This window comes from Camelus ferus, chromosome 8, assembly GCF_009834535.1.
Source record: "Camelus ferus isolate YT-003-E chromosome 8, BCGSAC_Cfer_1.0, whole genome shotgun sequence".
In the NCBI taxonomy this organism is placed as follows: Eukaryota; Metazoa; Chordata; class Mammalia; order Artiodactyla; family Camelidae; genus Camelus; species Camelus ferus.
Window position 1 is genome coordinate 59,947,624 of NC_045703.1, and position 23,247 is coordinate 59,970,870.

At 42.2% G+C, this 23,247-nt stretch overlaps 1 protein-coding gene and 1 long non-coding RNA gene across 7 annotated transcripts in view; one reads left to right on the forward strand and one right to left on the reverse strand.

Moving 5' to 3' along the window:
* LRP11 (LDL receptor related protein 11) overlaps nucleotides 1-23,247 on the reverse strand; it is a 48,241-nt gene that overhangs the window by 13,977 nt on the left and 11,017 nt on the right. For 3 of the 6 annotated variants that reach the window (XM_032485133.1, XM_032485134.1, XM_032485136.1), the window contains exons 3-7: nucleotides 12,844-12,985; nucleotides 9,082-9,207; nucleotides 8,170-8,376; nucleotides 5,288-5,364; nucleotides 1,026-1,115 (exon numbers count right to left, since the gene is read on the reverse strand). In XM_032485133.1, coding sequence (XP_032341024.1) covers nucleotides 1,026-1,115; nucleotides 5,288-5,364; nucleotides 8,170-8,376; nucleotides 9,082-9,207; nucleotides 12,844-12,985 — 642 coding nt within the window. The remainder of the gene's footprint in view (nucleotides 1-1,025; nucleotides 1,116-5,287; nucleotides 5,365-8,169; nucleotides 8,377-9,081; nucleotides 9,208-12,843; nucleotides 12,986-23,247) is intronic. The other 3 variants (XM_032485137.1, XM_032485135.1, XM_032485138.1) reach the window with 1 other exon arrangement.
* LOC116665439 lies at nucleotides 573-8,019 on the forward strand. The gene is made up of 3 exons (XR_004322057.1): nucleotides 573-1,013; nucleotides 2,736-2,852; nucleotides 5,434-8,019. It is a non-coding gene; the product is annotated as an uncharacterized LOC116665439 (long non-coding RNA).

Genomic DNA, 23,247 nt, shown 5'->3' on the forward strand with positions numbered 1-23,247 from the left:
CATGGGAGCAAGGGACAAGCCCGGTTCTCTGTTATGTTGACAGGGGATGGGATCTTTTTATCCAAATATCCTGGGACAGGCTAAGTTCAGCAGGCCAGCTGACAGACTGGGCAGCATCCAGGAACTTGACTTCTGGGTTATTTTAGTCATTTATTATTTAAAAATTATACTTGAATATTGTTCAGATATTACAAAAAATACTTGTAAAGAAAGTTTTCTCAATGTTTAGATATATAACTTGAGAATCATATTTTGTTCTTAATATTCTTTTACTAATTAGTTTGTGAGAGTATGTATGTTGAAATTGCTTTCTTTCTAGTTAAAAATAACCAAAATGATGGAATTATGATCTTTTTCTCCTGCCTGCTAAGTACTCCCTCTCCTTCCGACCCCCTTTCCCCCTTCCTGCTGTCTTCTGTCCTTTGTCCCTAGAGCACCTCGAGAGAGAGCTGGGCACACTAAGACCTTCGCCCTTGTTGACCATAAACAACAGTCACAATAGCCGCCATTCATGTGGCTCACTGCATGAGCAAGCAGTGTGCTGAATGCTTTATATTAATTGTCCCCTCTATTCTAACAGCTCTGTAAGGCAGGTACAGTTATTATCTCCATCTGACTAATGAGGAAATTGAGATCCAGAGAGATAACCTGCCCAAGGTCTTAGAGTTTAGTTGGGGAGCAAGGATGTGAATCTTCGCATCTGATTCTAAAGTCCATGTTCTTAACCACTATGTCCTGAGTATTATTTGCTCCATAGAATGTGACACCTGGAAGGAACTATAGTGATTATCCAGTCCAACTAACTTAACAGAAGAGGAAGCTGAGGCCCAAAGATGTGAAGATACTGGTTCAAGAGCCCAAAGACGAACATGGTGTAGGAGAAGAGAATGCACTGGTTCTTCTGACCCACTAGATCCCTGTTCGTGTCATGAACTCTTGCAGCTTCATCTAATAACCTCAGCTACAGGATGTGTGGTTCTGCAAATGCTTATTCTCTGCAATGAATTTCCAAGGTATATATTTACCTGCTTCTGGGGCTGGGTGTTCTCTTTGACTGCTCTTTGACTCAAAAATATAATTTTTCTCTTTTCCATTCTTCCCTGAGGAACCACTACCTGCAGAAAATAAATAAAACATACAGAAGGTACATCAGAAACTTCAGGGAACAGACACGAAAATACAGCCTCATTTATTTTTTAAGGAAGCACTTACAGACTTTATTTCTCCAATAAACATAGGCCTATGTTTGATAGTAAAACATGAGATAATTAAACCAGAGTGAGAGGCTAGTACAAAATCAGGGGGCAGAGAAGGGGGAACAAGCACATTGTCCCAGAACTTCCACCCCTACCCAGAGAAGGAAGGAAAGGCCTCAGCCGAAAGTCAAGGGTCATCTCTGAACTTCATAACGTAGAAACAGACACGATCCAGAAAAGTTTTTCTTTAGAAAATGAACAGTGAGCAAATGTAAAGCACTCATAAGCACACCTCATACATAAGGTACTCAGACATGCTACTTCACTTATCTCAGCCCTGCTTAGCAGACAGTAATAGCTCCATTTTTTTCTGGTTAGGCTCAGAGAGGTTCAGCACTCAGCCTGGTTCATTCAAGCAGTAAGTGGGGCCCAGGGCTGGGATTGAAACTCAGGTGTGTCTAACTGCTTGTTGGTGGAAACCAGCACTTCTGATTTAATGATAGGTTATCAATTGTGTTTTAACTATTCTATTAACTTATAATTTACTATTGAGAACAAATATAAAGACAGACCAGATTTTAGGATTTTTATCCCAGGTTCTGATGAGCCATGGCTGCGTCATTCTATTTGTCATCTAGGAATTCATAGCATTTGTGTCTACCACATTGACAGTATCATAATTAATGAGTTAGTGGAGTTACCCTCAGGCTGTAGTGCAACTTCTTTGGATAATACAATGATTAACGGGAAAGAATTGGAAATGATCAGCTGACATGAGGAACTTTATGAAGAAACCAAAAAAAATTTTTTTAAGCTTCTTTACTCATATGGCATCAACAGAAATGTTCAAAATAACCTGCAACTAAAATAAGACTATTTAAAAGTAGTGCATGGGATTCTTTGGTCATTTGTAATAAGAAATATACATGAATTTCATGAATTTACTAAGGATCATGGAATCAACTGCAAAATGGAAAACTGTTAAGGTATTCCAGATTTCCACTAGGGCCGGATAAAGCAATGATGGTAAATGATCATTGCAGCCACGTGTTAAACAGAAGGGACTGTAACTACGTTTATTTCATTAAGGCATCCTTAATGCCCCTTTCCACCCAGCCCTTCAACCCATCAGTCACCATATCACGCAGACCCTCTTCTCTGTCCTCACTGCCGCACGCAGCCCTGGGTCTCCATCACCTTTGGCTCGGGAACCGCAAGAGCCTCCTCCCCGGCCTTTCTGCTCTTAGACGTTCCTACTGGAGTGTGTCTGCAAAGGATATGCATCCTACTCATTCACTATCAGTGCCATGAGATCAGCCCATGTTTGGCTTCTCTCGACCAAGACCAGCAGGCTCGCAACCTTCTACTGTGCCTCTAAAAGCCCATGCATGCCAGCCTAAATAGAGCCGGTCATTTGGGCTCCCTTCGTAAACTCTGAGCCTAAAGAGAAGGGAAGAATAAGGCATAAGCAATTTCTTGTGGGCTAGGAATCAGCTTTATCTTTCAAATAGACTTCTATTAGTGTCCACTTTACTGCAGTGGTGGAGGCCCCACTGCCACCCACAGTGAGGGGACGGAAAGGAAGAAGAGCAGCCAGTGTGAGACTGAAGAGAAGGCAGTGACCACCTTGGAACCAAAGGGGAGAGAGACGGCCAGGTAAGAGCCATTACAGTGGCTGGGCTGCCAGGTGTAGGGGCTGCTCAGCCCTTAGAGCAAACGGATTGTCACCTGGGCTGGAGACCTGCACCTAAGTAGGATGGGGACAGGGACTACTCAACCTAAATGACAGGGCTGGTGTAGCGCTGGGACCATACAAGTTCATTTTGAATCTTCAGTTGTCAAATTTGAAGAGTATTTTCTTAACTGCCCTCATGCCCTGGGGGAGGAAGCCAGCGATCTAGGAGGTGGGAGAGATGGGACGGATGGGGTAATTAGGGAGAGGGCGGTCCCCAGAGGAAATTTCAGAAGACACAATTGCCAAGGACTCTAGAATCTCCTAGGGCACCCGCCCTGCCCTCTTAGTATTTGAAATGGGAATTTCTGTTTTCTACATTTTATGAAGGAATTGACCGTAATTTCCTAGACTGCCTGATTCACTTGTCCCAGACAGCAGCATATGGAATGCCACAGAGAAATGCCTCACTTCCACACATCCTATCACAGGCTCTAACCAGTGCAGCAAGTCAGAACAAAACAAGACGACTACATCGCTTACTTTTGCGAATAATTCACTTTGGTAATGATCCTTTTGGAAGAGTTAATGTTTCAGGAAATTTTTTTCCCTCCTCTGAATGATATATTGGGTTATGTCGAACATACATAGCTACACATTCACAGAGGGAGTTGGAAGCTGGATGGCAGCTATTTTAATCTCATTTTCAGTTGCCGTAGAACATACAGGCATGTTCTAGAGGGAAACTGGAAAGCCAGCTGGGAAACTGGCTACCACATGGGCCTGCCTCCCAGAGTGCTCTGTAGATTCCTGTGACCACCTGCCAAATAATGTGGACAACACAACTGTCCTTTCACTGGTAGACAATACTGTGTGTCTGCCAAGTAGGTAAGAGGGAGCTCTCGTCAAGAAATGCTCTGAAATGGGGTGGGAAGGGATACACTGGGAGTTTGAGATTTGCAGACACTACTACATATAAACTAGATAAACAACAAGTTTCTTCTGTATAGCACAAGGAACTATATTCAATATGAAAAAGAATATGAAAACAAATATGTGTATGTATATGGATGACTGAAACATTGTGCTGCACACCAGAAATTAACACAACAATGTAAACTGACTATACTTCAATTAAAAAAAAAAAGACTGGGAGGAGGGTATAGCTCAAATGGTAGAGCATATACTTAGCATGCATGAGGTCCCAGGTTCAATCCCTAGTACTTCCTCTAAGAATAAATAATAAGTAAACCTAATTACCTCCCCTAACCAAAAAACAAAACAAAACAAACATAAAAAGAGCTATCATGCCACAAAAAAAAACTAAGTAAAAATAAACAGTAAGAAATGCTCTAGAGATGGTACTAGGGCCAGATTACAGTTAACCATGACGCCGGGCTTGCGTATCTGCTTGTCCTGGAAATGCTACTCAGTCCTCATTATAGCCATAACCTCCTCGTTGATATTCTCTTTGCTCATTATTATATTGTTTCTACACTAGGCAGCTTTGAAAAAAGCCTTTACAACTTGTCAAAGATTAGTTAAAAGGAGTTCCAATTTCATGGGTGATGGAAGGCTAAGAAAATTATCACCTTATATTTGTATTTGGCTGGAGGGACATGTTTTAATCCTATTAGAATACTGGAGGTATTCAACTAGCTTCTAGATAAAATGAACTGTGTCATTCTGTTTAATACCAAGAAACCACATGGTTCCTTGGGACTGACCCAAGTGGATCAGATGTTATAGAATAGAATTTACTGCATAAGCCATCAATAGATTTCAAATAATAAAATGATGTAATCCCCATTACAGTGACCAAAGCTTTTAGACTGACACCTTGTAGAAGGCAGAGGATGCCTTTTCCAAGACCCATGTTTGTTTCTCTCAGTGCCGCAGAATATCTGGGTATGCTTAAAGGCATCTGCTGACTATAGCTGATTAAATGACATTTTCCAAAGAAATGAGTAGGTCCATGTTAGTTAGTTCAAAATAAGTTAGTGGAAATAACCATTTGATTATCTTCATTTGTGATAAGTAAATTTCCCGTAACTGGATCTTCCGTTCATGGAGATGCAGGTGGTCCCTGCCACACCGGAGCGTAGCAGGCTATTCACCTGTGCTGCTTAACAGGCTTCAACAATTTCAAACCACCTTCCCAGAAATGTTTTATAGTTTCAGAATGGTTTCACAATTAGAATAAAGACAGTCCACCATAACAAAAACATGAAATATGGGGCATGTGAAAATCACCCTTTTAAACATTCTTTATGAGAATATCCTCTTTCAATAAAATTCTTTCCACAATAATGCAAAGGTCATGGCTGCTCACTCTAGTTACCTCCAGAGATAAGCTAAACAGCCAGGCTTTGGCATAAGTAGCAAGGGAAGCTGAGAAAGTGCAGGCAGAAGCCCTCACCTCTGTACAGAAATCATGCATTCTCCTAAGTCCATGCTTCAGTCTGGATCCTTGAGGGATTTGGCTGACCTGTTGGGCTAAACATGAATTCTCAAGTTTCAAAAAAACAGATTCAGTGTGACTGTGATACATCACCATTTTTCTAGCACTCTGCACAGATGGAAACCAGATTTCTTTCCTCCGGCTGGGTCAGACACAAGAGGACGGCCTTGTTAATAGATCACTTGGCCCTCCAGCTGCAACCACCTCCAACAACAATTCAGCCGTTGTGCTGCTGGCGTGGGGAGCAAGCAGCAGCACCCCTGCGGTGGATCCTCACCCACGGCTGTGAGAGGTTGGAGTGTGCATTCGTTCATTCGCTCATGGAACTGGATATCTGTACACACCCGCAACTTTATCCTTAGTTACTTGCTTGGGTTAAATTCCCAAGAGTAGGATAATTGGGTCAAGGCTTCAGAAACAGCCCTCTGGAAGACTGGACTAATTTGAATCCCACTAAAAGTATGTGAGACTTGTTCCTCTGTATTCTTGTAAGATTAATTATTGTACTTTTTCACCTCTGCCATAATCTCATTACTTTCTGTACTGCATTATTAGTATTAATCTTAGTATCTCTTTAGCATGTCTTCAGTGAGTTAAGTCTTATTTATCCTTGTAACGTGTCTATGGGGGAAGGAGGCAGCAGAAAATTTAACTTGTCCCTATTTACTGTACTAGCTGATGATCCTTGTGAAACTCAGGCCTAGGCCATGAACAATAATGCATTTTAAGTCTATTTATGTTATGCTGTGGATAACATAATTTCAACTCACATGAGATCAGAGCCCAGGGATTCTAGTCTGATGGTCTCACGGATAACAGAAGGGGAGGAAGGAGAGGGCTGCTGTCCAAATGGAAACCATGTGCCATAGGGGCCCTTTCTAACATCTTCAAAGTTCTATTCTTTTCTTCACCCTGGACTTTCAAACATTATGTTTTTGATGGACATTTAATAACACATGAAAATGCTTGTGAGAAAAATAAAAGTTTTGTAAAAATAATATTATCTTAATTTTGTTAAAAGTGAATAAATGTGTGTATGTATGTATATAAGTAAAAGTAACTGGAAGAAAATGCAACAAAATGTTAATAATGAGCTTTTGCTAGATGGTTTAAATTTTCTTCTTTATATTTTTCTGTATTCCCCAAATTTTCTATAGTAAACACATATTACTTTAATAATTAGGAAAAATAATACACATAATGAATAATAACTGGATATTAATCTCTCTGCATCTGTGAATCTCCACTCCTTACATTTTCATAGCCCAAGTCAAAGGCTTATTATCAAAAAGAACAGAAATAGAGATTGCAAATATATTTCAAATTGGGTGCCCGCTCCCATTAACCAGTGGTGGCAGCCTGGAGCGTTATTTTCAAAAAGACCCTGAGGTTGAGTCCTCCCTCCCCAGGAGACAGAGCTGGGATCACAGAGCAATATCTGGCACAGATAAGGGCTGACGGAGACTTGCATGAGTGTCAGGCTACTTACCTTCCCTGAAACACACCAGGCTACACAGGGACTTAGAGACCATCTGTTTGAATCCCTTATTAACTGATGAAGAAACTGAGGTCCAGAGACATGAAGCAACTACTCAGGGTCCTAAAGGCAGGGCCAAGACTAGAACCTAAGAAAGGAGACTGGCCTTTAGTCTCCACTCCGCCTTCAGCTAATTCATTCATGCTCAGAGGCCCATCCTGGCCTCTGAGAACTCAGTCATCTCCATCAACTCTTCATCCCTGCTGCCAAAAATACTTGGTCTCCCCTGGCTCTCTTTCTTGGGTGGCTGTCTTCCCCTTCCATACGGAGAAAATGGATTAAAACAAATCCCAAGGCTTGGATGGAGTGACAAAGTTCTCCCATTAGGTGGCAGTACCAACAAGGAAAAGACAAAAGCAGACATCTGAAGTGTGCTTAACCTAACCTGTCCAGAAGAAAAGCCTTTCCTTGGATATTTTGTAGACATATTTGTATCAAGGCACTTTAAAATCTACAAAGTAGATTAACAAAAGATTGGAGGGAAATATACCAAAATATTAAAAGTTGTTTTCAATAAAGGGGTGTTTTTAAAGCCATTTCCTTTTTTATTATTTGCATCTTCTGTATCTTTTATAATGAACAAAAAAATTTTCATAAAGAAGTTATTGAAATAGTGACAGATTATTTCATTAAAATGTATGCAGAGTTGAGTACTGAAAAGACGTTCACAAAAGCACATAGAAATGTGATAATCTGTATCTCTGTCTCCCATGTCATATAATCACACAAATATAAATATGTAAAAAATTTTTTTAAACAATAGAACCCTGTAATGCTTTAGGAGTATGACTGTATTTTAAAATATTACTAGCCATATTTTTAAAAAACAAAAGTATGATAGATGGTTAAATTGGAGGCATAATATTGAATTACTAGCACATGCAACCATTTCAATATAATATTTTCTTTACATTCACTTCCTTAATATGAAGAGGATTTACATAAATATGTTATAGGGGTTATGCTGCATCACTTTAAAATGATCTAAAATTTAACACTTAGGGCATTAGTTTCCTCAACATAGGTGTTAAGACTTTAAAACTCTAACTTATTTACAAGTAAATATATTGATTCCTCTGGGGTACATATGTATGTATGTATGTATGAACATATTTAGTAGGTGTTCTTTACCATAAATAATCAGAGAAGATAGATTTTTTTTCTTTTTGGAAAGTTCTTAATTTTAACTTTGTTCTTCCCTTTAAGATATTTCCTTAACACTCTTCAAATAGAACCTTCATTTTGAGCCAAGTGTCATAACAGAAAATGAAACGCTTTGTGAAAACCTGCCTCAAGTCCTTACCTGGCATCCCAGGATCAATGCGACTCTCTGGTCCCCAAAAAGTGGAATGATTCCTCTTCTCCGTGGCTGATAACACAGGTGGCTGTTTGGGGGCAGTGACTTTCTGGGACTTTTCCAACAAGGAGCCCCCACCTGCCTCTTTGCCGGGTCCTGTGGTTCTAGGCTGTGCGGTTGCCGTGTGGGTCACCATCTTGCGGTCAAGGCTTACTGAGCGTGAAAGAGCTACTGTCAGTTGTTGAGTTTCTTTTCTGAACTTTAGCTAAAACCACTAAATTTGTAATAGATTTAAAGTCATGGATATTTGGGAATGATAACCCATCCAAGATACATCAGAGCCCTATAAAAAGCTATTCACTCCTGTTTTCAAATGGGAATCAGTTCTCTCTTCTAACGATTAGCTTTCTACAAGTTCACGTAAAGAAATTGGCAAAGACACAACTTAAACCTCAGGTTTTGAGATTCTTTATCCTTCCTCAAACCAGTACGTCAGTAACCTTCCCACAGCCCTTCTTTCTTGCGGTGCGTGTTTATACACACAATATTACAAGACTGATTTACAGCTCTGACTTAGCCACATCTTAATATGCCATAAATTTTCTAAAAAATTTATCAAAACAAAATGTGAACTCATTTCAGTTTTTTGTTTTTTTTTTTTAAAAAAAGCATATGCTAAATAGCATTTTTAGGATGGGGAAGAAGCTTTTGGAAAATTGAAAACATCTCTTAAAAATGTAAGTAATATAAAAAATTTGACATTTGTGACTCATATGAAAGACTTATAGTAAATGCTCAATTTAATTTAAGGCATAGCTTGTTCATGTGAAGTTATACCTGAAACCAGGCAGAAAAACAACACCTCTGAGTTTGCATTAACTGTGAGAATACAGGCAAAATGTGATGCAGCCAACTCACAGTTTTGACAGAAAGCTTCATCAGACCCGTCGGGACATTGCTCCACTCCGTCGCAAGCCAGTGTGATGTCAATGCAACAGCCATCATCACAAAAGAAGTGGTAGCGCGAGCAAGCGTTTGAGCATCCTGTTTGTAAACAAATCTCAAGTCACAGGAGGGCAGGAAAGCTAAGATTTCCACTGTGTCAAGATTAACAGAGACTGTGTATATGATGAAACGCATCTGGGTAAAGAGATGCAGACAAAGAGGAGGCACCTGACAGTTTGTGCTGGAGCAAAAGGTTCTGGAAAGGTTAGGGGGTTTCTTCTTGACCTTCCTGACTTAATATTCAGGAATCACCATGGACTTCTTGTCTTAGAGCTGTTCTCCAAGCTGCCAATGACTAAGGGATGGGAACGGAGAAGCCTCAGCTCTGGTCTTCCCCATCCAGCCCTGGGTTTCCTCCCTAAGAAGACTCACTCTGCATTCATTTGTTCATCCCACCCACCAACTCCTCAGCAGGCCCCCGACACCACACAATTTTAACCCCTGCACAGCACTTGGCTGACTGACCGTGTTTTTTCAGATGCTACATCTTGCATTCATGTCTCCTAAGTATTAATTTTTACTGAGATCAACTTCCAACTATTGAACCCTATTTGCTGACTACCGTACATCTTTGGTGCTATAAAGAATAAGCAGGATCTTTAGCAACAAGCTGGTATGAATTTATTTTCTACAAATAACGAAATTCTCTCCCTTTTTGAGCTGTTAGGAGTTTTTAGCCTGCAGTGCAATTTGTAAAAGCTACATGTATTGTTCTTGAAAGGCATTCTCTGCATCCCCAACTCCAGATTAAGCCAACTTTACTAGACTTAGCTACATAGCAATTGGGTGGCTTTCTGACACTGGTAATACAGACTAAAGGCACCAGGCTAAACGTAGGTCATAGGAGTTCCATAATTTCCCAGGTACAGATGGACTAGACAATTCTCTTGGGACACAGAAGAGTGGCAAATGATGATACCCCTCTGAGACAAATGGCTGAGCACTGCATACATGCCCACACGAAATCTTGGATACATAACCTACTGGAAAGCAGTTCAATTAAAAGTTTGGGAAAGGAGTCCATCTGGGTAGAAGGCAATTTGAAGATATCTTGATTCTGGAGGAAGAAGAGGGTAAAAAAAAAGAAGTGGTAGAAGAAGCTCCCGAGAAAGAGGAAGCAAGGAGCCCGCAGTTACGGCTGAGAACTTGGCCTAGAAAGGAGAATCTGCTTCAGTCACAGGAAAGAGTTGGGAGGAAAAGTGAAGGCAAACTGTGACTACCAAGCAGGATGTGGCTTCTGCTCATATTTATAAAATTCATGACATGAAAATCCTAAATATCTCAAGCCTTTACTTACTCCTTGGTAGTTTGGGAGATAAATCCGTATTAGTAATTTATCCATCTATTTCTGTGTTAGTGGTCTCCAGATTTTTTTGACCACACGTATCTCCAATCTATAAATCATATTCATGTACCACTATTAACATGTTATACATGTTATAAAACAGATGGAAAACTTAAAGATTAAAAATTAATAAAGATATAAGTTCTAGTGTCTTCTTTTCCATCTTAAAAATGTCTTGACCATCTCTGGGGGTTCCTACTTGGAGGCCACTTATCTGGATCAAATTTACAGGGGTTTGTTGTCTTGCTATTTGAATAGATTATTTTTTGCAAAGCTTGAGAACATGCAGGCTCTACATCCAAAACTGAACCAAGTTATTACCACAGAAGCAGGGGTACATGCTTGCCTGTTCACCCCAGAAGGCGTTACCCTCGGTTACCACGAAAGCTGGTCTTTAACGGCAAGATTCCTGTATATAATAGAGGAGACAGAAACGCTTCTCAGTGCCCCACCTCTGGTTCTCAATGTCTCTGTGTGTGTCTGATGAACTTCAATTCATAGTATGTTATTCCAATCTAACCAGTGAGTGATTCCGTACAGCAGTTGATAGTACACACAGCATTCTTTCTTATTTTCTACATAAAGTCACTTACATAAGACCTATACCCAGTTGGCCTTTCAGTAATCAAAGGTGACTCCATTAGTCTCTGCAGCTTCAAATACACTTTACTATCATCTTGAGAAAGGCCAGAAATGTACAACTGGCAACTTGCCTTGGGAGCTCTGGAAAACCAGCCTGAGTAAATAAACCAGCGCAACAAGTGGCTGGTGAGTGGTCAGCCCTCTGCTTCCGTCAGCTCGGGGCCCCTTCTCCCTCTGAGGCACCTCAGTTGTACAAAAGCAACCCTTTTCCAATTTCTGTGGGGGATGACAGCTTCCCATGAACACTTTCCTCCCGGAATCAGTGCCTGACTTGGTTCCTGCCCAAGGAGCCCTAGTTCCAGAAGGGCAGCCCTCTGGGACCCACAGTCCCCTGCTGGCAGTGATTCCAGCTGGAGCAGATGCTGTGTTTCCAAGGGCCCTGGCGCATGGCCAGCATTCAAGGTATATCTTGAGTACCTGTGTGGCTGTTCCGTGCAGCTGCAATAAATTAAAAAATAGAGCGTCTGCTCGAATGTGGGCTGGGCTGGATGTTTCCACTTAGTCACTGTCAGTGACTCAAGGTGCTGCAATGAGCCAGAGTCTGGGACCTGGTCTGTCCATCTGCACTCACCCCTCCTCCCCCACAGTAAGCTTAAACCTCAGCCAACCTGATTTTGAATGCTGCTCATGCACTGTATCCTTGTGGAAGGCAAATTATCAAGGCTGTCCTTGGATTCTAAAGTCTCCTTCCTTCATTTCCAATATGCATACTGACCCACATCTTTGGTGGAAGACAAGATCAGCAGACATACGTACAAGTAAATCACAGCCATATTCCAATGTTTTTATTCTTATTCTTCTGATTGCTGGCTTAATTATCATCCAAGTACTGAAGAATCAAAGATGTAGGAGGCACGCTACACATTTACCAGAGCTGTGGAGTGCACCACCCTGTGCCCAGGGCCTCACACACAGTTCCCGCACACTGCAGACGCTGAGAAAAGACCCGCCGACCGAGTGATAGGACCCGCTCACGTCCAACACTTCAGTGCTTCCCACAGTGATTTGCTGGGGGGGTGGGGAGCTTCCCCCTGCAGTACCCCTGTATCTTTAGTGCTGCCAAGTTCATCTAAATTTGTTTTTAACTTGATGAGTTAATCTTAGAAACGTAAGTGTCTGGGAAAGTAAGAAACAGATAAATGAGTTTACATTGTACAACAGAATGTAGAGCCCTCAGACATATGTCAAGCTATGTTATCTGCGCATCTGTGTAAAGTATCCATGAAAAATTTTCAATAATCCTTTTACATCGACACATGTACTTCACATATTCTAATGTGTTTTAAATGTACTCCTTAGCTGCATTCTTTGAACATAGGTATCAAGTAGACCACCCTCCTTTAAGCAAGATCCTCTCCTGAAAAAGCCAGATGATTGTAGTTTATGAAATCGAGTCACAGAAAGATGGAGCATCTACAAGGTCCCCATGCACATATGGTCAAATCTCGTCCCCTGCATTGCTCCCCTCACAATCCCAATATGGCAGTGTCACTTAGCCCCAAACATAATGAAGCCGATTTTTGTCACCATGTTTTTAGTAAATACTTTCTCATTCAACAACAGCCAGAAGTAAAATGGAGGAGCCCATGCAGTGCATAGGATGTAAAATGCCCGTCTAATGCCATCTTTCCATCAATGGCCTGTTTCTGTGGGCCACTGTGACTGCAAGGGAAGGGCCTTCCTCTCACCTCCTGTGGAGAAGGCCACGGGAAGCACTGTCACCGAGACGTTGTCGGAGCTCCTCTGCCCAGCAGTGTCCATCACAGTCAGCTGAAAGGTGTATGTTCCTTCCTGCAGGTGGGACAGCTTCAGGGTTCCTGACTGAGGCACCTGATACCCAAATAGGAAACATAGTATTTAATCAGGAAACTGAGGCACAGTGTCCAACATCATCCCGCACTGGAAATCAGTGTTGCCATTGGAGCAGCCCCATGACCCACCAGTCCACTCCTGGTCCAAGGTTGCAAAATACTAAATCACACACTGTTTTGGCAGGTTGATCCTGTTTTGATTTCACAGTCTCCAATTTTATCTGGGCTGATAACATCCTAGACTGACAGTCCTTCTCTTGTCCTTGGCAGCAGTGCTAACAAACCTGTACCTCTTTCCTGCTCCACACCCAAGCTCCACACCCAGCATTATCCATTCCCACTCAGCACGTGACCCCATTTATTTCAAGAAAAAAATTAGGACCATAATTATGGCCATATTTATGGTTCCACTGCTCACATCCTGGGAAGTAACTGTATCTGTACCCATTGTCACCTCCCTTCCCCCAGCCATAAGATGAGCTGTCCCTCGTTCCCTCCAGGCCAATCCCTCCACCTAGTCCCTGGCCCCTGTCCCTCTGTGACCTTCAGTACAGTGACCTACCAATTAATTAACTTCTCTTTCAAATGTCTCTGCTAATACTACGCTCAAGTTTCTCTTGACTTAAAGGACAAACAACACAACAAACAGTAAAACAAAAAAACCCTCCAAGATCTTTGCTAGCCAGTCTTACTTCCTTTCCATTTCAACTTAACTTCTTGAAAGGGCTGTTCATGCTGCACCGGCTGCTTTCACTTGCTCTTTTCCCAGCTATTCTTTATCCCACACGCCCGGCCTCCTTCCCCACCATTCCCTGAAACTGTGCTGGTAAAACTCACTCACTATCTGACCCAGCAAAGGTCATCCAGTCATCATGGTCAACAATACTCATCAGTCTCTACATATGTTTTAAATCTAATTTTAAAAAATATATTAAGATATAATATATATTTTTTCCATAAAATATTTTAAAAATTTTAGCTGGCCCTCTAACTGTGTTTAGCACTGCTGGGCACTCCTGTTTTATGAAGCTCTCTACCTCCCTGGCTTCTGTTTCTGTGTCCAAGTTCTCCCAGCTATTCCTTGCTGATCACCCATGGGCTTCACTCCCGCACATCCCTGAACCCAGGGCTTCATCCTGATCCTCTCCTCCTGCCACAATACAGGCAGCTTCCTGGTTGTGGAAAGAGCTCAGTTTGGGGAGTCACTTTTGGTTGAAGGGCTGTTTTTTTCAGCCATCCCAATGATACTATCAACTGTAAAAGAAAATCCCGTTCTGCTTAAATGAACTAATCTGGATGTTACTGTTTACAAACGAATTCTCACCATTACACATGTTATTACATTGATGCATGAATGGACTTGAAGGTACAGAGAGTGTCCCTATTATAAGTATCATCTGCTGGTTCTTATTTATGGAATTCTAGAATTTGGACTCTTGCACATAAGCTTGGCTTAGAGGATTTGTCTAAGAGCACTATATATACACACGAGTAGAATGCTTTACAATCATTTAGAGGCAATTTAATGAAATACAGTGTTTTTTAGGCTGCTCAGTAATCACCCAGAGCTCCTGTTAAGTGCAGATTTCTGGGCCCAGCCTCAGCGTTTGAGTCAGTGGGTGTGGAGAGCAGGGTCTGGGAATTGACACATAACAAGCACACCCAGGTGATGCACTGATCACACTGGAAGAAACAGGGGTAAAGTGGTTAAGAGCCCAGAGCCTGGCATCCGACAGACCTGGGTTTGTACACCAGCCTTGCCATACACTGGCTGAGCGGCCTTGCACAAGTCACTTAATCTACCCGGGCCTCAGGTTCTTCACCTGAAGAATAGAAGTAATGTTAGCACCTGCCTGATGAGGATTAAATGAGATAACCATGTAAAAAGAGCATAATATAGAATTTAAATATAATAGAAATTATAGATATAAATTTTTTTAAATTTATATAAAAAGCTTAATATAGTAAATGCTTAAATATATCCACTATCTCCATTGGTTGATTCTCATGTCAAGATGAATGACATTACCATTTTTATAGATAAGGAAACAAAACCTCAGTAAAGTGACTTTCATTCGCTGAGGCAGTGACAGAATTGAGACCTCCCGTCGTAAAGGAGTCCACAAGCTGTCCCATCACTTTCCTTGCAGAAGTTGGCAAGGAGGCCACCGGCCCTTTGTTGTTTATTTCAGAGATGTTAGAGAGCATCACTGCCACCCTGTTACATTGTCTTCAGGCCCAGCTGCACCGAGAGAATATCACACCGGGGTCGTTTACATGAGAACTAAAACACTACCTAAAAGCCTAGCAGAGAGGGGAAGATAATAAGATAACTTTAGAAGAGCCTGGAGTGGGAACTGGTCCCGAGAAACAAGACCGTACTGAGATGAGAGTGGTAGTCAGTCTGAGGACAGTCAGAGAAGGTCAGAGATTCCGAAGAGTGAGATTAAAAATGAGACAAGAACAGTGGTTTGGTACCTCAGGTTCATATTTAACTCCTCTTTTTTTTCTCATTCCACATACAATCCATCAGGTAATCCTGCTGGTTCTGCTTTAAAAACCATCACGTCCACTGTGCCCACCCCAGTCTGAGCCCGTCCTGTCTCTTGCCTGAGTCATTGCAGGGGTCAGAAGACTTGAGCTCCAGTGGGATTGAGGCCTGACACACCCTTTCTCCTAGAAACTTTCTCTCCCACTCCTGTCCACATGGTTGCAAGGGAAGGGTCAGTGAAGACCTCTCTCTATGGCCATAGGGATGTGAGGCTAACCTAAGGGGAGCCAGTGACAGTGCCTGGGTGGTGAAGCACGGATCTGCCTACGTGGAGGTGGTAGGTAGGGCAGGCTCTTACTCTTTCCAACTCTGGCTCAGAGTCAGGCAGCCTTGCTAGGCAGCAACAGGTTACACCACTATGTCCTGCTTCTTGGGACTTAGACAGGAATGCATGGGAACACCACACTGGAGTGCGCTGACATGAGCCCTGCAGCCTTGAGCAAGGTGGTGTGAGAGAGGCTCTGTCCTAGAAGGTCTGCCGGAATGCAGACATGCGACTGCCGAAGGCCAGCAACGGCGGGGGTCGCTGCCCTGGGTGTATGGGAAGAGAGGGTAGGTTGTAGAAGTGAGTCAGAGTTGGGGTTTGTAGGGTGGGTGTGACGGGGGACACTGAGTGTGGCCATAGGAGTAAGGCGGAGATGAAGTTAGTGGAGATTTTAAAAGACCAGGGAAGCCATGAGGCTGGGGCTGGATGGGCCATCCACACAGACACTGTCATCACCCAGGCCCCAGTCAGATCTCTGCAAAGGCAAGTCACTGGGCTTCTGGGTGCTGACACTCAGCATGCCAGTGCCAAACTAAAACTCTGGGGGCCTTCTCTGGGAAGCCCCAGGGCTGGAATGCTGGGGCTGGAAGGACAGAGCATCCCCCACCTAAAGGGCCAGTCCCTTGGCCTGGGCCTTGGCTGCTGCCCTCCAGCCTTCCTCAGTACTTCCTCTCCAGTGCAGGAGACACTGGATCCAGATGCAGACCGTGGTAATCACCTTCAACATCCTGGGTGCACTCAAATTTAGGTCTTTTCAGATTAAATATCCCTTCCCTGGCTTGTCTGAGTGAGTGTGTGTGTGTGTGTGAGTGAGTGAGTGTGTGTGTGTGTGTGTGTGGGTGTGTGTGTGAGTTGGTGATCGTCATCAAATGACTGCTCTGGGCCTCCTTATTCACTTGGCAGAATTAACATGGTTTCTAATGAGCCAAATTTCCACCTGGCTCTTGTGGGGCCAGGGCATTCTAACAAGTAGAGTGGAGGTGTGTAGAAGTTTGTCTCAAAACCTTTTTCAGATAAATAGAGTTTGAAAAATCTGCTTGCAGGGGAAGGATAGCTGTGTCAGGTTGTGCAGCTCAGCTATCCACAGGCGCAGTGATGATCAGCCGTCTCGACAGGAAAGCTCCGAGAGCTGCTGGGTTTGGACAACAATGGAAAGGGGTTGACACACTGACAACTGCTGACGGAGCGTGGATCTTGCCCAAAGGGCCTCTAAAGCGGGCTTGCATTTGGCACCAGTGCACATCTGTAGGCCTTGCCTCTATGAACAGAAACTAACTATAGTAACTTAATACCAAGGTCTTTGTTTGAGGCTTATTTTGATAACTGAAAAGGTTAATAAGATCCTGTTAGTCTCCTGTGAAATTTCCTCTACAAAAGCCTAACCCCCCCTCCTTTCTAGTAATTTGTATAAAGCTTTCGCTGTATCATTTTCATTAAAAAAAGGAAGTAAATACTCTGACTTTTTGCATTTCATCATTTCAAGTTACTTTTGCCCGCTGTTGTTTTATTTCCTGGAAGCAGACAATTCTTTTACATTTTTAAGCCATAAATGATAAAACATTGATTTCATTTTTGAATCCCTTTCGTGACACAACTTGTGGTACAAAATGTTTCAGTAAGCCAACGAACGCTAACGCTTTCTAGCTTTATGTCTCATGTCAACTAATCCAACTTGCAAAACTGGACACGAGCTCTGTTTGTGGTTTGAAGACAATTACAACCCTTGTTGTAATCCATTGCCACCTCCCCCAGTGCATACAGACAGTGAAAAAGACACAAGAGGCAACTGTCCTGATCAGCAGAGGCTGGAACATAAACTGGTACCACAGCTGTCTAGATAGTTCAGGTGAACATGCTTAGGCTCTGACCTTCAGTTACATGTTCCTTTTCCTATTTCCTTACTTTCCAACATGGATAGGGCCCAGAGCTCCATAAAAAGAAGCAAAAGGAGCCCAATAGCCTGTCCTTTCCTAGTTGTACTCACTCACATGAATGGAGTTAGATCATATTCACAAAGAACAGCACTCTGATGTGCCCATTGTCCTCAATTCTGGAGGAAGGTGATTTTAAGAGCATTTCTTCAAGAGTTGTGGATTTCCCTTACCATCCTAACCAGAGGAGGATCATTTTTAAAAGAAGAGAACCTAAGAAGGCAGTAATTAAAATAGAACTAAATTGCTTATCAAGAGATTTCAGGCATCAAAGGGAGAAATATTTTGGACTGAGATCTTTCTAACAGATGGGGAACCAGAGCTTAATCTTCATTCTACAACCCAACCAGGGTTTACTTCCGTGTTATTGTTTCAGAATATGTTCACAACCAGTTTTCCCCAACTCTTCCCTCATTTCCCTTTCATGCCTCTAACTTAGCCCAATCAGAGAAGAATCACTTTTTATACTAAAATTTAAAAATGCTTTGAGATATAAGCAAAGCCGCTCATGTAGGAAGAAGGGCTAGGAACATGAAGGAGCAGCATATAAAATCAAAGGGGCGGGGCAGCCTTGGCTCCTGACAGTGTGTAGAAACAGAAATAGAAGCAATATAAGAAAAAGCCAACCTTTCAGGCATTTCTTATAGGGACACCGCTCCCCAGGTCCTGGGTGAAAGCTATTCTAGCCTCTCTTACGAGGGTGATTGGAACAAGGAATCTTGCTCTATTTCTCTTCTTACCTCCAATGTGCTAAGTTCTGAGACTAGAAACTTAATGAATGTTTGATGAATGAATGGACAAAAGAGCGAACAGAATGGCAAACAGGAAAGACGAGAGACAGCTAGAACAGGAGCGGAGAAAGAGAGTAAGGCTAAAGTTCTCATCGTTCTCACCAAGAGCAGGACAATGTTCCCTGAGGATGGGAGCCGGTTTTCTTGACATCTGGCCAGAATGCAGAGTTTCTACAGGTGAAAGGTCAGCACCGCTTCCCTCTTGCTTTTTCTCCTACTTCCCTGCCCTTCTTTCCAAACCAAGGAAGTTTGTAAAAGTATGTTACTGCACAGACCACGGGGGTAAATGGGCAACTGTCCTCTGGGGAAAGCCTAAACATGATTCTCATTTTAAATGTCTACGGACTTTATGGCCCTAGGTTACTGTAATCAGAGGATATCCACTGAACTTATAACGCTCTCACACGTGCCCAAAATTTCTGCACTACAGAATGTGGATCTTTCCAGTCTGAAATTTTCAAGTCAATCTAACTATGAATCCTATTGTCAAAATATTAACATTACAGGGATGTGTACCATAGCACCGTCATCTGCAAAGTCTTCTCTGACTCCCCTCAACTAGATGTTTTTAAAAATTTATTTTTATTGAAGTCTAGTTGATTTACAATGTTGTGTTAGTTTCAGGTGTGCAGCAAAGTGATTCAGTTTTATATATATATAGTTATCTCTCCCTCCCTCTGAATTCCGGAAGCACTTTGTTTATATTTTCTTCTGGCCTTGCTACCTTCTGCCTGGTATTATTGTTATTTAGGGGCACATCTGATTTCCTCAACAGGAGTCAGCTACTTGAGGGCAATATCCTCCACCAATTCTTCACAGCGCCTTACTCCCTTGCTCCTCGCCAGTAGAAGACTTTCATAATTTTTGTCTGCTTTACATACAAGTGAGTAAATTTATTCTGAATTTAGTTCAGTTAAACTATTGGTCAAAGAGACCCCACAGATAGTTTACACCCCAGGCTGTTTAGAATGAGCTGTAATAGTTACCTCTCTGTGAGTGCTCAGTTTATGCTCTGCAATGTGCTAAGCATGTTATTTGCATTATCCCCCCCCCGCATTTTAACCCCTCACTGAAACCTTCTCAGGTAGTAATATTCTCTTTACTTGAAAAGAGGAAGCTGAGGCTTAAAGAATGAAGTAGTTTTCCCAAGTTCACCCTGCTAGGGAATTGGCAAAACCGGGTTTGACCCCAGACCATCTGATTCCAAATTCCACGCTCATAGCCACCGTAGAATTCTCCCTCCCAGTTAGCAGGGTTAGGCTTTCTGGGCCCTCACACCAAGAATCATTTCTTAGAAAGAACTCCGGCACAGTTTATACTACAAACCGGCTAGCTTCTATGGTCAGAAAAAGCAAGGTAATCCTCACACACGCACACACATATACACCCACTCACATACAAGTTGTTTAAAAACCTCTAAAAGCACTTCCTCCCCCTGCCCGCTACCCCCCACCACAGCAATAGAAGTGTTAGGACCTCTGAAGGGAGAGTGACAGAAAGTCTGGTGGTTTAAACCCAACGAGAACCAAAAGCCCAGACTGACTGCAGAGCCCTGTGATACAGAAAGTCTATTGTGCTGCAAACTTATTGTCTGGGAAATTGAGTGTTTCTGAACAGGAAAATGACTTCCAAGCTTCTGCTGCTACTGAAATAGCTCTCTCACAACTCGGTTTACCCAGATTTATTTTGCATGAAGTCTGTACTTTTTTTTTCTGGGGAGATTATTTTTCAACATTTCCTTTTAAGTAATTTTCTTAAAGAAAAAAATGCAATTAAATATTCAAGGCCTTGAGCTATTGTGTAAAAAGAATTCATGCTTAAGGGCAGTCTACATCTAGGCTGACGGTTAACTTTGAAACATGACCCATGTGAAGCTATTACTCAGTCTATGATGCTCTCATGTGTCTCCCTGCTTACCTGGAGCAGTCAGTCCTAGGATTTGCTGGGGATTTTTGATTTTTTTTTCCCTAACTGACATCACTCTTCATCTTGAAGCAAAATACAAAGAAATTCTTAAAGCCACAATGGACTATTCATTCATGTGCACCAACTTATCCCCATGTGTTACTTAAGAAATTTGCAGGCCTGGTAATCTTCAGCTCAAAAATGCCCTGTGGGATGCCGTAACTTTTTCGTCCTTTATTCGAAGCTTCGGGTGAATAAAATAACAGGTGCAGTGACGTAGGCGACATTTTGCAGAGGTTCAGATTTCTTTTGCTGCTGGGGGAGGGGGTGGTGGTGTATTTTTTGCTTCTCCCTCTCTCCTTCTGCCTTTGCTCTCAACCCCCAGGAAACACCCAGGCCCTCTGGCTTTTTCAGTGTCAAAAACTGTACTTTTTTTAAAAGCCCTTTTTTGACTCAGACCAGAGTCTGAAGGATTTCCTCTCTAGGCATTTGAGGAGTGAGGCTTTGTTCCCTGCTGAAGGCTTTCTGGGCACTGGTGAGCACATGGAGTGAGTATCTGGGGCTGGGGTTCCTTGGGAGAATCTCGCCTGCCAATGGAGAGTGACGCAGAAGCCAACCTCCTGCCTCGATAGTTCACTGAAATTCTTCCCCTCATTTTTCTCTTTAAAAATTGTCATGGCTGAGCAGAATCTTCGGGGCTGAGCAGAATCTTTGGAGCTGGTCTCTGGACAGTAGCCCACCATCTCCCCAGATTGCCGGCTGTCCTGATTAAAACACCTTCCCTTTCTACTGACACTTGCCTCCCGAATTATTGGCTTTTGAGCAGTGAGTAGCCAAACCTGAGTTCAGTAACATTTCTCTGTGACAAAAAAAGTCAATATTCTTCTTTCTATTTATGTTCCTTTCCCAGAAAACCTTTTCCCTCAAGATTCACTTTTAAAATACTATTTTGAGCTGCTGAAGGTGGTCTAAAATGAGACTAATTGGGAGGCCAAATATAGACCATCCAGTCTCATGAAACTTGGGTTTTATCAAGAAGGATCCATGTTTCTGTTTGCTCAGGACATCCCCGGTTTGTCTTTGTGGTCCAGGTGTAATTATTAATACCACCTCCTTTCACTCCCAAACATGTTCCAATTTGGATGATAATCTACCTATCTGATTTTTTATTTTGTTTTGTTAGCGCCTGTTTTTAAAAATTAATTATGTACAGCAGGCATGCTAGCATGCAATTGGTTTTAATTTAATAATGAAGCTACTGGTGTACACAATATCCACCCTTTAGTAAGCTTCCATTACACACGGTCTTCTAAAACCGTTTAGTCAAATTTTCCACAACTGATGAATGGAAATCAACCTACAGATTCATGAATTCCAAATCTCCCTGAAAATCTTTATATTCTACATCATGTTCCTAAATGTCATATTTTACTTTCTGACTTCAGATTTGAACGCATTATGTTGAATAATTATGAAACTCAGTCATCTAATGGACTATCTGAAAAATGTGTCTTCTTACATTTAAGAATGTATTGTAGATTAATATTCAGTTAAATGGATGTAGAATATCCTGTTCAAGGGCAGAGATTATTTAACTTTATAACCTGGTGGATAGCCTCCTGGTTCTGACCAATCATCTCTCCTATTCATTTTCTTCATAAATGAAGAAACTAAGTCAGGAACATGACCTTTCCCATATGCTTAGTTAATGGAAAGTGTTTAGTACAGTCCTGAACACACACTAGAGGCTAAAAAAGGTTACTATTAATTTTATCATAATGAAGCTGGCAGCACAGTTCCTCTTAGGGTGGGAACTTCATTGATTTTTGTTGTTTTTTGAACACCTGAATGGGTCGTTTGGACATGAAAGGATAGGTCTGAAACCTGGTCTTAAAGTTTCACAAGATAAAGGGAGGGCTGACTGTGCTACCACAGAAGATGAGAGAAAGGGGTGAGGACTCTGCAGATGGTGGAAAAAAGGGAGGTGGAGAGGAGAGGGCTCACGAAGGGGTTGGGATAGGCACCCAGCGGAAAGCCCAACCAGTGAGAGCTCCTGAGTGGTGGGGAGGCTCCAGGGCTGAAGAACAAGGATATCCAACACTGGGTTTTAAGTTCATCGCTTTGCTTTGTTGGGCTATAGCTGCCCTTCCTCTGTTCCCAACAACCTTCCAGGTGAGCCCCATTCTGTAGCCTGAAGAAGTATATAAACGAACATTCTCATCAGCTGGATCCCATTCTTAGAAACAAGGTGATTTGATTTGAGGGTCCCCATTTTCCTGTCAGAAATTTTAGGGTGTAAAATCAGACGGCCCAAGTAAAAGGGATCAGAAGGATAGCCTGTCAAGGTGGTTATTTACTGTTAAAGGAAAGCTTTCACGATGTTAAAACTGACTCTCACACAGTATATATGAACGTGTGCCACAGATTTCATTTAACTCATTAATGAAAGAGAACCAACAGGTCTTCCACTGACTCGAAGGAGAATCTGAAGGACAGACATACAGAGCCATGAATGCTGACATGAGTTGCTAGTAGATGCAAAACTGAAGCAAGTTTGCTGTTAGTACTTGTTAGGTACTGAAGTGGATTTAATAGTAAATTAATACCTACGGGTGCTAAAGTTTCATGTTTGGAACCCTCTTTTCTGCAGAGTGGAAAGTAATTGCAACTCTATATGAAAAAAAATGGTTTGCATTTCCATGGACAACAATCACTTGCATTACTGTCAGTCTTCTGCAGTTTATAAATGCTAACTCTGAAGGATCTGCTAGGCAATGCTGGCATTCAATTGAAAGGTACTAAGTATCCTCTTGCCATTTCAAAGTCTTTCACTATTTT